This window comes from Halyomorpha halys, unplaced genomic scaffold (genome assembly GCF_000696795.3).
Source record: "Halyomorpha halys isolate HHAL.00 unplaced genomic scaffold, Hhal_1.1 Scaffold813.1, whole genome shotgun sequence".
Lineage (NCBI taxonomy): Eukaryota > Metazoa > Arthropoda > Insecta > Hemiptera > Pentatomidae > Halyomorpha > Halyomorpha halys.
In genome coordinates this window covers 625,539-642,288 of record NW_027113046.1, presented here as the reverse complement: position 1 = coordinate 642,288, position 16,750 = coordinate 625,539, and the positions used below count along the sequence as shown (strand labels likewise).

At 31.5% G+C, this 16,750-nt stretch overlaps 1 protein-coding gene across 3 annotated transcripts in view; it reads right to left on the bottom strand.

The window, feature by feature from the left end:
- emp (epithelial membrane protein) overlaps positions 1–16,750 on the bottom strand; it is a 234,522-nt gene that overhangs the window by 25,077 nt on the left and 192,695 nt on the right. For all 3 annotated transcript variants that reach the window (XM_067050687.1, XM_067050686.1, XM_067050685.1), the window contains one exon: positions 4,040–4,200. In XM_067050687.1, the coding sequence (XP_066906788.1) occupies positions 4,040–4,200 (161 nt within the window). The remainder of the gene's footprint in view (positions 1–4,039; positions 4,201–16,750) is intronic.

The window sequence follows — 16,750 nt, the reverse complement described above, 5'->3', positions numbered from 1 at the left end:
GGTGATATCGTGAAAAATTTTGTTTTTTTTTTTTTTTTAATTTCCTCAACATTATATTTAAATATTTTCAGTTTTTTTTTTTTTTTTTTTTTAAGAATTAAAGAAATTTAGTCAGATAATTTTTGGGTACAAATTCAAACTCCCTTCAATGTTTCATGGTAATACCATTGAGTAGATTTCATGATAAAAATTTTTTTAAGTCGTAAGTTCACGTTAAAACCGCTTTCCGGGGCTTCGGATAATACTAGAGAGAAATACTTTATTCATTCATGCTGCCCAAATACATTGGGTTGCCAAAATACACAGTATACAAATCAATCCATGATCGGACATATATATAATACATATATTTACATGATAAACAAATATATATATATTTTTTTCTTCTCTTTACATTTCCTTTTACAATCAATACTCGCCTATTTCTTTTTTGTTATTTTTTTATTTAACAATTTTATTCCATTTGACAGTTTTATTCTCAAAAAAAGAACTAAAAAAAATTATTAAAAATTAATTTATCTGAGTGGGCTTTAGAATCAATTATGGTAAGTTTCATTTAAAGCTGGAAGGATGGATCGTATACTGTGGTTTGACATGAGCCTACCTTAAAGTGTATAGATATCTTTCCGAACGAGAAGCGTCTAGGAAGTTCCAGAGGGAAAAACTTTAAAACCCATTGACTATCCTTTTGATATGTTCTGAATCAAGCCTTCGATGGACATCTGTTACATCCGAAGTCTCATTCACCTGATGTATAAAACCGATCTTTTACTTTCGTCACTCCTACGTTCTTATTGTGTAAGCGCGGTCGAACTCGATTGAATCGGTCCGGCCAGGCAATTGGTTATCCAAGTATGTTATCCAACTACTAAGTCATTGTCGTTAGATTCCCCGATCTTACACAATCCCGTTAATCCGTTTGTTTTTCTTTTTCCGCGCAAGGAGCGCTCTTCCATTTTATTGAGTGTTTACAATGGGGTTATAGACGAGTCCAGGAACAATGTGGGATTCAATGTTGTTTGATTCAGTTCTTGAAAATTGCACAATCCCTTACAAGAACCTTGCTTTGGCTTAGAGGTTCCTGTAATTAATTAGTAAACAATTTTTTTTCATACGATCGTTTTGTTTATTTTTTACAAATTCTCAATGAATAACGTATATCACTCGGAAGATATCAGAATTAATTTATAGAGTGTTATTGTTGGAAAATAAGGGATAAAATAAATTATCCTCTTAAATTATAATTGAGCATTATGAATAAAAATGAAGTCTCTAATTCTCGTATTAGGTTACAATCTTGCTTAGTAGAGGTTAGTAAGAATTTGACTATTGACTTTAAAATTTATGTAAACAATGCAATTTTAATTTGGAAGATGTATTGATGGTTAGAACGGATATATGTGATTATTGAAGTGTTCTGTGAAATCATACATGACATTCATCCTCGTCTTATTAACTCCTCGTTAGTGCTGATGTGAATTTACTCAGTTATGATGGAATTCTTTTTAATAAAAAGAAAATTATTCACTTCTGAGCTCTTCTTTTATCTCACTGTTTGACTCTTGGGTTCCTCAGGTTAGCTGCTTTGCAGGATTACCTATAGATGGTGGCAACTTCTGGCTCTTGGTGTGTTGAATAGTAGATAATTATTTTGAATCACGTTTCTTCCATAAACATTGACCAAACATTTCTCAATCGAGTTTAAAAAAGAGTTCACAATCATGTTTTCACGGTTCCTATCATCAGGAAAAAAATAAATTAGTAAAAAGAATTTATTTAACCAGACATATGGCTTCTTATTTGTTGCACTTCATGTAAAAATAATATCCGCAGGTTATAACGATCGATTATTATTTTTATTTTCCCAAGTGGCTGGCATATGCAACTCTCCTTTAAAGGAAAATTAAAACCAAAAAAAGGCGAGTTGGTTAAACCCTTGTTACTCTGGTTTACGTTGAGGTTAAAGCGAAATTTCATAATTGGGTTCACTTTTCTTGGTAGCTTACCGTCTTTATTGTATTCCTTCTTCCAAAATTTTTCAGGTCAATAATTTGGAATACATCTCTCGTTCCCGGAAGGTTACAGTTTCTTCTTCATTTCTGCATATGTATATCTATAAATATCAGATGAAATCATCAGCATAAAATATGATTTTATGAAATTCGTAATTCATCTTTTTCTTTTAAGAACTTATCTGTTTATTCGCACTAAGCATCATTAACTTCTTGGCTATAAATATCGCCATAAATGTTTTGTGTTTCAACACCATTAACTCGTACTTGTCTTGTTATTGTTTTAAAATAAGAAAATTTCTTCGCTATTCTAGTGTAGAAATCTCTTCCGTTGACGAATGATTCATTTTTGTTTTCTTTCGCTCTCTAAACCAGATGTCGACATCGATAGTAGTATTGTCGCCTTAGACACAATGGTGACAATGACATCCTAACTTTTCACTTCCGCCCCACCATTCATTCCTGATCCGGAGAACATTTTCGACCTTGTACCACTTAAAATAATCGGCGGTTGTTTCGAAATAATGGGTTAATTTGTAATTTTTATCTATTTGTAACCAGTTATTTGAAAAAAAAAATCACAAACAATTATTAACAAACCGATTACTTTGCCAATTATTTTTATAGACTAATACAAATATTACTACCTCTAATCAATTTGATATGGATTTTTTTTTTAAATACTCCACAATTCTTTTCTGGTTGTTCTCCAGTTATCCAGATTCAGGTCAATGACCAGGTAGGCAACATTAACTAGTGATAAAACCGTTAATTCAGTTTTAATTGTGATGTTAAAATTAAATTTTTTAACCTCTCAGTAATCTAAATAAAAAAATAAAGTTGAATATTTTTATGAAGAAAGATGGTCCAGCAGGCATTCAAGCGAGGAATTCATATAGCACTTTGGAGTACTTAATCTTAACTTTCATCGAGCAACCCTGATAAAGACTAGTAAAGTGGGACGAATCGCTGGTGCTTCATAAATAGTTGTGTACTTTTTGAGCTGCTTTTTTAATTACCATCTTCCTTTAATTATTACATACGTTCAATCAACAATCTTCTAATTAAATATTCTTGTTTTTAGTGTTTAATTTCTGTTTGTAACGTATTGTGTTATTAATTACTCTGTACACCTAAAAAGAAAATAACCCCCAGTAATAATAATAATTAATTTTGAGTAGGGGTATAGTTAGGGTTCTATTATATTACATAGCTTATCTTATTTCTAAACTATTTTAGTCTGGGTAGAATACACTTGGTCTAGAGGTTAACCTGAGTCTTGACCCAGAAGCAACCCAAATTGGCTTATGGACTTTTATATCAAGAAAGAAGCAGAATGTATTTCCATTTATAACAATTTAAATTAATAAAAAATAATTAATATTTTAAATATAAAAATTGCTCTTAATGTTTCTTGAATATTGCTGAAGTTTTACAATTTTTCATTTGCAAAAGTGTGAATGAAATATAATGATATAACAGTTTACTAAAATGTATACTGTGCTTTTAACCATTTATTCAATACTTAATTGTTATAGAATTAATTTTGAAAATATAGAGATTAATTTTATGGACTACCGCCCTCACACATCCTCCACTGGCTTTTAATACCAGTGATTAGATGGAGATGCGCCGGTATCTTCCGGAGTCCTGCTCTTTCCTCCCAAAGTGGAGGATAGAGCACGGTTCGGAGTTCCCCAGGCTGAATGTAAATATTGTAAATAGGAATGGTTATGTTTGAGATATTATTTTACTTTAAGTTTATGTTTTTTATTTTTATTATTATTTTTTCATCTTCTGTTTCTTATTTTGTTCTGATTTAATTTAGATATTTGTAAATATGGTGTGAGTGAGTTATATGATCCATATCACCATTGTATAAAATTATGACAGAATGAAATATTACACAATAAAAAAAAAAAATTATGGAGTTCTGTTATTATGAGACTAAAAGGCTCATTTGAATGTTAGGATTTCAGTCTTGGGTCTTGGGGCAACCAAAAAAAAAAAAAAAAGTTAATACTTACACGTAGACGAATGGGCCAAGCTCATCGAGAATGGGTTTGTCCCCTCGGTTGAGGAAGTCATCGGCATTTGTGACGTTGTAGACATAGACCCTGAAGATTGGTTCCACCGGGGGCTTCCTCCACATGTCGAACACTTGGCCACCTTCTCGGAGGGTAATTTCCTGCAAACATGGAAAGGTAACCAGTTAGAATCACATAAATAAAACCCAGTATGATAAAATATAAATTTTTAAATTAAAAAAAGATATTATATGATGCTCTATCCCTGTGATGGTTAAAAAAAAAAGTTTTCAAATATTTATTAATAATCAACGTTTTGACCCCACTGTAGGTCTTCATCAAGGCTAAAGTAAATTAATCATGAATTGGTAAACCTAATGTAAGAGCATAAAATTTACATGTAAATTAAACTGGTATAAAAGTCGAGTTATACACACTCAAGACACTCATGTATAAACAAAATAACATAAAATATAAATAGAAATTGTCATTATTTCAGATGAGAGTTCAATTATCGAATTGTCCACACCGTAAGACAAAAATATATTGTTTAATTGGGCTTGTCTGGAGCAGTTTTTACCATAGAGCCACGCAATGTATCTAGTGTTCAACCTTTTGTAAATGTTTAAAACTTTTGACGTGACAACGTCTTATAAATCATTTTGCGGGATGCCATGTTAGAAAAAGTGTCCCGTAACGGAAATTGACTTCGTTTAACATATGGATATTATATCATATGTATAAAAATTAATTAATGTATAACCAAGCAAAAATAAATATCTGAATTCAATATGTGAACTGGTTTATTATTTCAAATATATAACATTGGATTGATTTTAATTTATATTTATGTAATATTAGCATAGAGTATACGTTGTCACGGAAATATGTCGCCTCGGCGCGAAGCACCGAGGCCTACACGGGCACGGTTTTTTTTGGCAGCGTTTTTCAGTATTATCCAATTTTTCGATTTTCCTAGATTTAACTAATTTTTAAACGTAAGTATCCTCTTCCCGTTTTAAAAAAATGTTTCAAAGATAAGATTAGACCGTCTCTAATTAATAGTGTGTTTCTATTATTATCCTCTAAGTGACAATAAGTGTGTTATATGTGATCCACTGTAAAAAAAAACAAACGAAAATCATATAATAACACGATGGTTATTTTTTTTTTTTAACGAAACATAATCGTAAATGAATTCATTATAAAGCAACTTCAAATAGTTTAATTGGGTAGCAAGTAAAAATTAGTTCTAATACAAAGATCAAATATTTTACACCTCCCATTGTCTCAAAAGGTAGGTTTTTCCATTTGTGTTGCTCTAAATTAACAGGGTGTGATATGTAGATTAACGTGAATGCAATGTTGTTCCGGTGTGTAACAGAATTAGTCACTTTTTTCTTGTAACTAGTTACTCATGACGAAGCTGTTCCAAGGTCTCACCTGTTTGCATAATTAAAAGTTCAAAAGAATATTGTTGGTGTCTAGACTATTAATCTGTCTGGTCACTAAAAGTTTAGTATTTTTTTTTTTCAAATCTTCAAGTAGTAATGAAATGTACTGGAATCCTTTACCGAACTCCATGAAATAAAAAGATATTAATAATTAATTATTAATAGCCTAATATTATTAATAATATAATAATCCATTTTAATATTTAATATTTTTCGATGAAACAATCAGAAATCATTTCTTTTTCGACCGCTTTGATATTTTAAGAGGAATTCCCATATCCTTTATCATAGCATAAATATTCTCCTGTTCATTAGCTTTTCTTGTTCTTAGTGAAAAAATACTGAAATTATCAAATAAGTATAAAATTGTACATGTATTTACGGTATTTCTATATCTGAGCCATGTAGACTTAGTGATCTGGCCTTCGATACTGTGTGTAGGCTGCGTGGATGTGAAGATTTCATAATTCATTTCAAGTCAGATGCTATCTCTATGAATTTATCTTTAGGGTGTATCTAATATCATAGTATACTAAGCAACTTCCTAACGTACATTAAATTCTGAAATGCGTCTTTCGAAATAGATTCTAGGGATGTGACCTTCTCCAGGCCAGAGGAAGATAAAAAACTCAAGTAATATTTTGCATTATTAATTGCTTATTATATTATATTATATACTTTACCCACTTGTGATAGATTGTCATATTTACAATAAAATTAGTTTAAAAAAATATTTAACTTAACAATAATGTATATTGAATATGCACTATATAACAATTATTGATTTTATTATTATTATTCAGTATTGGCTTTCCGGATTAAATTTATTACTTTGCCAATGATTGAAGAATAGACCTAACCGAGCTCATTTGATTTATGACTCGGGGTTCATGGTCAAACATTAGAGGGGTATGAATCATTTAAACTCCGTTTCTTCCTTTATTTTATTTTTTTTTCTTGAGATGTGAATCTGTAAGGCCGACGGGTTCAATTTACAGGGCTGACGAACTTCTGTTGCTATGTTGAGGTCCTTCAGAACACGACTCATCAAGGATAAACACGCATCATGTCCTATTACAGCATTTAAACAGTTTAATTAAACTCAATTATTTTATTTAGGTTTGTAATTATTATTTAAATATATGAAACGAAAAAATAACTTTATTCTGGGACATATGTCCCCTAAGAATAATTACATGGTTCATATAGTGAGATTTTTATCTGGCGAGCGTTTACAAATTTTCAGATAGTAGAATGAAATTACATTGGTATATTGGCTTTACTACTGTTTATAATGTTAATCAATACCTGCCTATTTACTTGATTACAAAGATGTGAAGGTTTGGTTATTCAATAAATGAAGGAATAGGTGTTGTTTAAAGGAGAGAATGGATGAGGACTGGCGAATGGAGATGGGAAGAGAATTCCAGATGGAGGTTGCACGCATGACGAAGGATTTGCTAAAGAAGGAGGTTCTATAGGAGGGCATATATAAATCATTCGAATGGGATCTGGTGTTTAATGAGTGGATGGATGAACGAAGAGTGAGGAGATTTATGATATAGGTAGGTTTTTTGATGTTAAGAACTTGGAATAGAAAAACACCAAGGAGGTATTGCCTTCGGGAGGTTGGATAGAGCCACTTCAACTCGGAATACCAGCGGGAGACTTGAGAGTGCCTAGGGAACCCAAAGATAAATCTTACAAAACAATTCATGAGTCTCTTCAGTCTCAACTCTAGTCCTGCAAATAGCCCTCCATACACCAAGGATCCGTAGTTGAATTGGGGGAAGACGAGAGAGGATACTAGGAGCTGACGAGTGTTCTGAGGAATGGAATTACGGAATTTTAGGAATTGTTTGAGTACAGTTATGGATTTGCGTGTAATTTGGGAAATATGGTTATTCCAGGAGAGGTGTTGATCAAAGGTGACACCAAGGTTTTTTATTGTAGGATAGAAGTGAATCGGTTGGTTGTTAAGGAAAAGTAGAGGACAGTAAGGGAGGGTATGAAGGAGGCGCTTGGAACCGATAAGAATGGCCTTCGTTTTATATGTGTATTCTAATAAATAAATAATAAAAACAAAATCAGTGTGACATTTAACAGTGTAACGTTATAACATCTCATTCCATTTTAAGATGAAATTAAGGTCTTAAATTAAATAAATTAAATAAAAAATAAATAATAATATAAAAAATAAAATACAACAGTTTATTGAAACAATAATGGCAGGAATTGCCAAGTCAAGGGTTAATTTATTCTAAGATTGAAGTTAACCTAGCGTTAAATTAACTACTTTTAAAAACTACGATTAAAAAAAGAAGGCGTTGCCTTGAAATAAACTAGTTATGGATTAACTTTATTCTTGAGTTAATCCTCGAGAACATTTTATTCCGAACTAAGGAGTGAATCAGGATTGGCTTACATTTAGTCTTGAACTCAGCTTAACTCTTGCAATCTTGCTATAGGTCATAAAAAAAATATGAAGGAATTATAGAGTTACAACGAAGTATTTACATTTATTTTTTAATTGAGTTTTGTTTTTTTAAATTAATCTTGAGTTCAACAAACATTAATTTTATTTTATATTAGTTTTTTTTTTTACTTATAGAAAATACTTGATTTGTAGTATATCCATCATACATGAGTGTGTAATATACCCATGTATGTTTCTGCCTGCGTATTGGTAAAGAGCAAATTATGTTCAATCATAAACCATTGTTATGCTTCCCGATTCAAAATCAAGGCCATAATAATAAATTGATTTTTATATTCAATGGTACATAAAATACGAAAGTTAATAATTTTTAATTGTTTGAAGCGTTTCATAGAACGTAATAAGCGTGTCTTTTCTCCAAACTTTATCATTTACCAGGAAGAGCTTTGGTATTGATCTCTGTTTTTCAAAAACGACAATACCAATGGAGCTTAATTTATTAGTGGTGATTCTCCGTATGCTTTAATTATACAATGGTGTAAAAAGTCTGGATTACAAAAATATTTCCGACTAGTATAGAAGGGAATTCAGACTAGTACAGTTATAAATGACAGATGATCAAATTCAAGTATAGTTTGTAGAATATTCTGAAATAATCCGCATTTCGTCAATAAAAAAAAAAATTATTACACCTTATCCGATCTCCTTTCCAAAGAAGAGAGGAAACCAACACCAGACAAAAGCAACCAACTGCTAGGCAAAATATAATTTGTACAAGAGAGGTTTCTATTAGCCTTGCTGGCAGGTCCTGAGCCCTGAAGGTAGTGTAGAGGTTGTTGACTCTTTCACCTCTGCAGATCCTCGGTCCCGCCAAAGCTCGGTCGTTAAGTGCTAAGTGGCTGTCATCTGCACTTAGCTGCTAGGTCTAAACTTGCAATCTCTATCGCGCCTTACACTATTCCACTAGATCTAACTAATCAGATGAACCAATCTCTCATAATAATACAATAATTCATTATCTAAAACGTGATTAATTAATATGATGATATCAAATTAATTCCTTGTGAGATGTAAAGGTATAATATTAAACCAGTTTGGAACATAGATTTTAATCAGTCATATAGGTTCGCACTTATCAGTGTTATAGCTATAAAGAATAGACCGTACTAGAAGACACGTTGCATAATTTCATCATTGAACCTTGATGCGGTGATGTTGCGTGAATTGAATTGAGATTGTGCCCAGTAGGGTGAGAATAGGCCAACAAGGAATTCAGCAAATAAGTGCTCTGCTCTCTGGTGGATTGTTATTTAATCCATTAGTTTTCTCTTAATCACAATCTTCACTGTTAATCACTCGTATTTTTTTAATAAAAAATTCACTACTTCATAACTTTTTTGAAACTTGTGAAAAGTGTTGGTTTCTTGTGAATGAAAACTCAACTTAATGCTGCAGTAAATGAATTTTTTAAAGGTATTATCTACGAAGTTTTATTACTGTACTTTTTTTAGATGCCATGCTATTCTATTATGATTAAAATGAATAAACTACATGGGATGAAATTACCATTTTGGGCCCGGATAAAATTTATTTTTGATCCCTCAGAAAAAAAAAACCTAATGGTTGTCTAATCTCACCCTCTTAATGAGATGAGATTGTGCCAGTAATAAAAAAATTACTGACACCATCTACAACCTCTTAAATTTGTTTCTGTTACGAAATCACCCTTCTGGGCACAATCTCAACTCATTTTATAATACCACCGCCCATGAGGTTTACGCAACATGTCTACTAAACATTACTAATAAGACAGAACCTTGATATTACCAATTATAACCTATGTTGTAAACTGATTTAATGTTGTTCCTTTACAGCTTATAAGAAATTAATTTGATGTATTATATCATCATTATAATTAGTCACGTTTTAGATAATGGATTATTTTATTATTATGAGTGAAATGTATATCCACCTTTTTGCACTAAAGTAATCGAATTATATTGTTAAATAATCAAATATCGTTGATGTACTATGTTATGTTTTTCTGTCTTTGTGATGAATAGCCAAAACGTTTACTTATTTGTTATTTACTACTATTTTAGAAACTCAATATTTTAAGATCCTCCAATAATACTATGATATATAAAAATACATTAAGGATAGGATCCTTGAACAATGATACTTAATGAAGAACTCTACGCACCATCGGCCTATTCTACCAGCCAATGGTACGTGTCAAACGTGACTTGGGTTATCGAATCCTCCGCAAGTTTTTGGAGCAGGTAATGAGGGTAGTTGGGTAGAGATTGTAATAAGTATAGCAAAGTAATTAGGGTGATTGCAGCCTCTTGTAATGACCCAAGGTTCCCAATAATGGTGTTTAATGTTCATGCTGATTGGTTAGGCTGGAAATCCCGAAGTGTTGACGTCAACCGCAACTTGTAGTTTGCATATCGCCGTCGCCTAGTATTTCCTGCCCGGGGTTGACCGTCGCTAAGAACTTTTTTTACTATATGACCAAGGGAAAAGATTAAGTTCCCTAATTAAATTCAAAGGTTTTTTAAAAAATGCCTAGATTTTCGAATTTATAAAAAAATAGTCTGTTGGTCAGAAACTATAAACAAAAATAGTTATAAAAATATAGTTACCTAATTTGTAATTATATATATACTTTTTTATGGCTTTAATAAGTTTTTGTGATAGTAAAGTAATTAATATTCTACTCGTTTCCATAACCTAACGTGAATAACAAAGTAATTTATAGTTTAAATATTGTTAGCGTTAATTGCAATATATTTATAAATAGTGAAATTGTTTATTTTTATTTTCATGACAAATTACTTTTTTTTGTTATTAATAAATCCTATACGTCTCCACATCATTTACCTCCATCCTGGAACCATAAAATTAAATCTTGTTCATAAAAAAAAACTACTTGATTATTTTCAGTTTTTCAAACAGCATTCGAAAATTATAAAAGGCGAAATGAACAGAATTTTATTATTGTTGTAAGTGAAACCACTGCAAATAATCAGCTAAATTAGCTATTTTTGGCTCAATAACAACATCAATAAAGAATCAAGGTATAAAAAAAATCATCATTTTACGAGTATAAGAAATACAAGGTAATTTAGCGTCATAGGATTAATATCGCACAAAAATCTATTCTAACAATTTAATGTAATATTGTGGTAAAAAATTATGTTTGTATAATTTTTAAAAATTAATTAAGACAGCAATATATAAATGTAAATATTCATATCTTATAATTAACCGCCTAGAGAAAATGTTATAATAAATATTTGAGCTAAAGTGCCACCAAAGTAATTATATAAAAACGAATCAAATTAAACCTTCAATACAGTACAAAAGTTTATTTTTTTTTTAGAAAAATATAAAAAAGGTATAAAACTAAAATGATGGAAACAGCAATAAAATAAATTTAGTTCCTAAATAACAATAATAAAAAAATATATAAACATAGCTAAGAAATTACTCGAGCTACTGCAAGGTTCCTCAAAACATTTGCCCCTCTCAATACCTGCTTATCCTTTGCTGCCGTGTATGCATTCCATAATGTCATGAATGCATCGCATTGAGAATGCTTTTTTCTTCCCGCCCATTAACATTGAAATATACGACCGTGTACTTTTTCCAAACGATTTAACCAAAGAGCTCGGATTGCGGGCCAAGGTCGAAGTAACTTAGACGTTTATCTGATTCTTTTGCGGACAATACAAAACGGCATTCGTGGGAAGGCCGATGTTCTTGGGCGAGGGCAGCGGGACATCCAAACAATGGTGGGGAATCTTTCAATTAAGATCTAGTTATTGGATGATTATATCTACATCATAACATCATATATTTACGTTTCTTATATTATTATATAATATAATAACACACATTTTGTTTTTATCTTTTATAGTAAACTATGTGATGGATAGACGCTTATGTTTCAATTTTCAATTATTTCAAATTATGCTATATTCTGTGCTTGTCTTCCGTATTGTCCATCGAATATCTTGGTAAAAAAATAAATAATTTAATTATGATAAAATAAAAAGAAGGAAAATAGTTATGAATATTTCTGGTTATTCCAAGACATAATGTTAATTTTTCAACTGCACTTCGATTCCGACTATAATAACAAGACAAGCAGTCTTAACTTCCAATTAATCAAAAAAATACTACTTGACTATAATGTCTATTTGCATTTACGGAGTTGAGTTTCGGGGCTCCACTAAACCACCGGATTCTTCTTTTATCCAATCCTTACTATCCAAAATCATCAATGCTCCTTATTTTGTCAAAAATAAAATCATCCACAATGACCTCAATGTTTCAAATTTTATCGATTTGACCAAAACCGGTTATCAACCCTTCTGTGATACTCTCACTAACCAGCTTGTTTTCAACCTTGCATATCCTTCAATTCCTTATAATCCTCCTAGGCATCGAAAAGAAATATGGTATTGAGACCATCTAGCTCGAAATGTTATTGGAATTCTATCAAGGGGTAGAATATACCGTCCCATCGTTATATAATTCATATCACATTTACTAGATGTATACTTAATTTACAGTTGTAAATTTCAGTTATTAAAAAATAATAATAATATTAATTTTCTAACTAAGTGCTTCAAGATTCATATCGCTATATCTAGTGCATCCATATTTCATGGCTGAAGAGGTATGATCACTCAAGCTATTTGTCAGGATTTATCGCTTGCTCACTTGCCGTCATCTCGCTTATTTAACTGCATTAATTTTTTTCTAATTGGCAATCCGTGTCTTCAATGATGTAATAATGGCCTGTTGTTGCGAAACGGACGTCATCAAGAGTCCAAACGATATAATCGTATGTGGATGTGTGAGATTCTCCTGTTTGTGACTACTAATTATATTATGTAAATAGGGATTTTATTATTAATACATTCGTTGTAATAAAAGTTGAATAAAAAATAGTAAAATTTTTAAAAAATGTACGATTAACTTGGAATCCTCTTACTAGACTGAAAATACTGGAAACTGCACGTTGGTTCCGACTGTTACTAGACAAACGGTCTAAGCTCTCAATAATAATAAGGCCTCCTGAATTTTGGGGATTCAATGATCTATGGAATTCCTCTCGAAGACAATCCTTACAATCGAAAATGCTCCTTACTTTGTCAGAAATAAAATCATGTATACTGAAATTCACCTTAGTGTTGCTTAAAATTAACTTCTTAATACATATAGCCGACCTAGTCTGAATAAGATATCAATTCTTCCATAAAAAAACTCTGATCACCCAAACCCCACTTCCTCTTCTATTCCCAATAATCCTTCAAAGTGCTTGAAAAGAAGATGGTCTCGAGACTTTCTATGTAGAAACGTTATAGGCGTACTACCAATCAGTAGTCTCTTCACAATGTCATTATCTCTTTTATACAACATCTAATTATATTTTTAGCTTTATAAAAATAAAAATAACATTACATAATAAATTTAATCCATAAAGTATTTTCTATGGTGTTCTATCTCTATCTCCGATCAATCTTTAAGCATCTTCTCAATACTAAATGAAAAAAAAAATTGAATTTATCTTTTACTGAAGTAATATTTTATCTTTTGTCCCATCTATTTATGTGTTCCGAAATTCTCCTCCCTTACAAAATGATCTTTAGACCGAAAATAGAGGTAATCTGAGCTAAATCTGCTGGATAAGCAGGATGAGAAAGGATTTCTCAAGACTCAAGAATTTTTGCTTCATCACTTTGGATATGTGAGGTCTGGCTTTGGTGTGGTGCAAGAGTTCACCTAAGGGCTTTGTGAATCATCACATAGCAGCATCTCTATCACTGACATAGTATGTGCTTCCCCAGTTCAATTAGATTTTAACATTTAAGTTCAAACCGCAAATAAATCCCCAAATTGTCCTTTATCACTTCCATGTTCAATACTGAATTACTATTTAAGATTTTATTCTTTAATATAGAATTTAATAATCAGAACTAAATACAACAAATCCATACAATTTGAAAGTAAACGTAAACTAAGACGTAAAGGTAAACAATTATTTTATTGTGCCTTTATATGAATAGGTAACAACTTTTTTTTACAGCCCATTACTTTTAGGAGAAATATTTCACATAAACTCCTCAAACAAATAACTGCTACGAATCAAACCATATTATCACTCTCTACATTCTTAAAGGTTCTAATGAAATTTATGTTAGAAATAAATTTACACACAATGATACTATCTCATATATACGATGTGTAAGTACTTGCTAAATTCCATATCGTCACATTATTTTTCAAATCATCTCACGAAGATCCTCCCAGATATCCTGTACAGATCCTCCCAGATATCCTGTACATGGCCTTACGTAGGACAATCAGTGGAGGTTAGGTTACGTTGATGTTTTCCGGGTGATAATGTTTGCTCATTACGTCCCTTTTGGATTTCCTGTTATTTGTAGTTTCAATGTTCTTATAGGTAACTTTGGGATTGGGTAGCCTATTGTTAGGCAAAGCAATAGAAACCTCTGGACCCGGGTTCCAATCCGGCTGTGCCAGATAATCGGGTCAACCCAGCCTCATAAAACGAGTACTCTTAATTGGGTAAAAATCTAGCGGTCGGGCATTCTGACCAAATCACCTCCTTGCACAACCATTGGTCTAGTAAAAGTACTTCCTTACAAATTACTGCACCCTTGATCCTTCTTGGAATGTAGCGGTTCAGTTTTTTTTTTATAGGTAATTTGGATTGATAGTGTAAAGCGCTTTATGTCAATTGGCATTAAGTGAAAGCAATTTCCTACTCTGCTTTCCTTTGTATTATATATTATTCATAATAGTATTTTCTATACTTTCATTTATAAGGAATTTTATTTCCAGTTATATTTCCGAGTGTGCAACATTTTTATTTGTTTACCCTTTTTCCTTCTTTTTTCCCCTTTTTTCTTTTTTTTTTTAAGTATATCATATTTTATAATAAATTTTACGTTTCTATATCAAGTATGATTTTTTTTTATATCTAGTTTTATTATTGTTATTATGTTTTTGTGAAATATTGGTTTTCTTTTAATAGTTTTATAATGTTATCAATTGAGTCTCCTGAGTCTTTTTGTATAACCTCTCTACAACGTAGAATTGTATAGCTTGATGTAGCAATGTTCCCACTGAATGTAGTACTGCTGAGCAGTATCTAAAAAAAATTATTTTATTTTTTGTGGTGTTATGTAATCGTAAATAAGTATAGAATAATAAGAATGTTGTATGCTACAAAATTAAAGATGAAAAATATTCACATAGGCAGTCAGGTATTGCACTAAGATTTTTTTTTATTATTCAATAAAACTCAATGAGGAATGTTTTGAGATTTACATGAGTAATTGTTGTTCTTCTGTTAATCCTACACAACCATTGCGCCAAAGGAACAATCGAATATTTATGAAACGACAGATATTGAAATTTCAATAAATGACAATAAGTTGTTAAATCAAGTTGGAGTTGTATCCTACTCCCATTATGAAATGTTAATGAATATTTACTCGTAATCCTTGGTTTGTTAGTATATTTAAAATGATTAATTAGAGTTATAGGAATGACAAATTGAATGGAAGAACATTCTAGAAGCCACTACTATCCATTTGCAATACACAGATTTTTTTATATTTACAATAAAATATTTGAACTAATAATAATCTATTATTTTATAAAATACTGTAACATAAAAAAAAAAAACTGAACCACTACAACCAATGGAAGGTCTGGGGTTCAATACTTTGTAAGGAAGCACTGATTTCTATTACAATTATTGTACAAGGTGGTGATTTGTTCAAGATCATGCTCAACCGCTGATTTTTCCCGAATTAAGGGTAACCACTTAACAGAGAAGGAGTGGGTTACAGGAGGACTCACAAACCCACAGTTTTACTCACGGCTAAAGTAACTTTTTTTTATGATATACTGGGAGGGGGGTTTATCTATAGGTGACCAACCTATTCTAACCATGGGGAGGAGGGTCAAGTTTTTCATTTTGTGGGACCATCATTCAATGAAAAAAGTCAACGCCCCAGGCCGGATTCGAACCGGCGCCGCTAAAGTTCCCAGGTGGAAAAGACCTGCGCCTCAACCAACTGAGCTACGGACGGAGAGAATAAATAATTATCTGCCACAGCAGGATTTGAACCCTGATCCTGGGACGCAGTAGTGCCTTATTCACTGAGCTACCCTGCTTCCCTTAATATAAAAATAAAATTTTGCAATAAAAATGAAATATTGATAATATTTTATTTGTGTATATACAAATTTGATATTTTAAAACATTGTTATAATTTGTGCTGTGTAGTTTCAGAACTATAGTTAGCTTTTTGCCGAGAAAAAAGAACAAAAAAAAAATAAAAATAAAATCTAGGCATCCAAAGGACGAGCTGGCCACATCCGCGAAATAAAAAATTCGACCTTGCTTCAACAGCATCAAATAGAAACTACAAACAACTTAACTCGCTAACTATTCGAACCTGCTGATGTGATTTTAGTCTGACATGCTTTGCTCCTATGTAATTTCCGATGACACGTGTGTTTCATCAGTGAATAATGACTATTATTGTCGGGAGCTATTTCAAAGAGTCAGTTGAGAGAAGGAAATAATTTTAAAAATTTCTCACGATTTAATTACTAAATAGTATTAGTTTTAAGCAGAAATATGTTATAAAATTGAATAGAAAATGCCCTGCAACATGCTACTGGCAATCACTCAATTTTAGGTCAGTATGTCCTAAAGAACCTTATGTAAGATGACATTCCCTCTTCAGTTCGGTTGGATGGATG